The sequence below is a fragment of the Peromyscus leucopus genome, chromosome 3 (genome assembly GCF_004664715.2).
Source record: "Peromyscus leucopus breed LL Stock chromosome 3, UCI_PerLeu_2.1, whole genome shotgun sequence".
NCBI classification, from domain to species: Eukaryota; Metazoa; Chordata; class Mammalia; order Rodentia; family Cricetidae; genus Peromyscus; species Peromyscus leucopus.
This window is the reverse complement of record NC_051065.1, coordinates 84667606-84669022: the sequence shown is the minus strand read 5'-3', so window position 1 is coordinate 84669022 and position 1417 is coordinate 84667606. Positions and strand designations below refer to the sequence as shown.

The 1417-nt window shown below is 42.0% G+C and overlaps 1 gene segment (V, D, J or C); it reads right to left on the bottom strand.

The window, feature by feature from the left end:
• Positions 1 to 619: 619 nt before the first annotated feature.
• LOC114686307 lies at positions 620 to 1153 on the bottom strand. The segment is given in 2 exon segments: positions 620 to 942; positions 1065 to 1153. Coding segments are annotated over 2 exon segments (378 nt in total).
• Positions 1154 to 1417: the final 264 nt, after the last annotated feature.

Genomic DNA, 1417 nt, shown 5'->3' with positions numbered 1-1417 from the left:
GGGATTAAAGGTCATAGGAGTGTGATTCAATATTATTTGATTTTTGTAAGCAGATCAGTGGACATAGGAGCCAGAAGAATTCTCTATGAATTGCTGCAAACAACTGAGAGCATCAATATCCACTGCTAGCATTTGAAGACACAGCAAAGGATCATGGTTGGACAGTGTCCCCTTTCTCTGACACTTGTCTTCTAGCTATTTTGAGAAATTCAGGAATGATTTCTGCTTTCAGCTTCTCTCAATAATGTTTGTCTGCCCTTTAAATATTGGCACTTAGAAACTAATTTTCTATATTCAAATAATATGTGCTGGAATGTTCACAGTAGTTTCTACTCTTCTATATGTGTCTGTGATAGGAATACAAGTCATACTCCTCACAGGAAATGACTGTGTCCCCTGCTAAAGCAGAAAGGGTATTGGTACAATGTAGTGCTGGAGGTGGCAAAGAAGGAAGACATTTACTACAGAGATGACAGTTTAGTCTCTTCAGTCAAGAAAAATGACTCTCCATGAGCTTTGCTAAAAATCCTGTGACATCTGAGAAAACAGTTTCAGTGAGTGATTCATGAGGAAGAGCATCTGGGGCAGCCCAGTCTCTCACTTCTGCGTTCTTGGGGGTTTATGTTATGACTTGTATCACTGTGGGAGGAAGCTTATCAGTCTGTAGACAGTAATAAGTTGCAATATCTTCAGACTCCAGGCTGCTGATAGTAAGAGAATAATCTGTCCCAGACCCACTGCCACTGAACCTCGATGGGACCCCATCTTCCAAGTTGGATGCACGGTAGATCAGGAGCTTAGGAGCTTTCCCTGGTTTCTGCTGGTACCAGCTTAAATAATTGTTAATATCCTGACTTGCTCTGCAAGTGATGGTGACTCTGTCTCCCAGAGAAGCAGACAGGGAGGTTGGAGACTGGGTCATCTGGATGTCACATCTGGCACCTAGGAATGGAGACATAATATATATCCTCATAATTAAGCATAATAAGAAAAGACCTTCCCCAAATGCCAGTCAACACTAATCAGAGTGTAACAGTGAAATTCCCATTTTAGTCCTTTTTTACCTGGAAGCCATAGCAGCAGGAGCCCAAGGAGCTGAGCAGGGGCCCTCATGTCCATGCTGAGTCCTGACTACAGTGACAACTGTACAGAGTGTGACTGATATATGAAGAAGTCCTCAAGGCTGTGCAGTGAGTGCATGCAAATCACTGGGAACCAGTTAGGGTGGGTACAGCTGCAAGACTTGCTCGTCTCAGCAACTGAGCACAAGTCCTATGTCCCCAAATGCCTGAGGTCAGACCACATACATACCTCCAAAGACTGCATTTCTTTTTCAATTTTAAGATTATGCATGACATTTCTAATGTATATAAGCTCTATTTTGAATAATAAATATCAAAGATTTATTGAGGGTAAT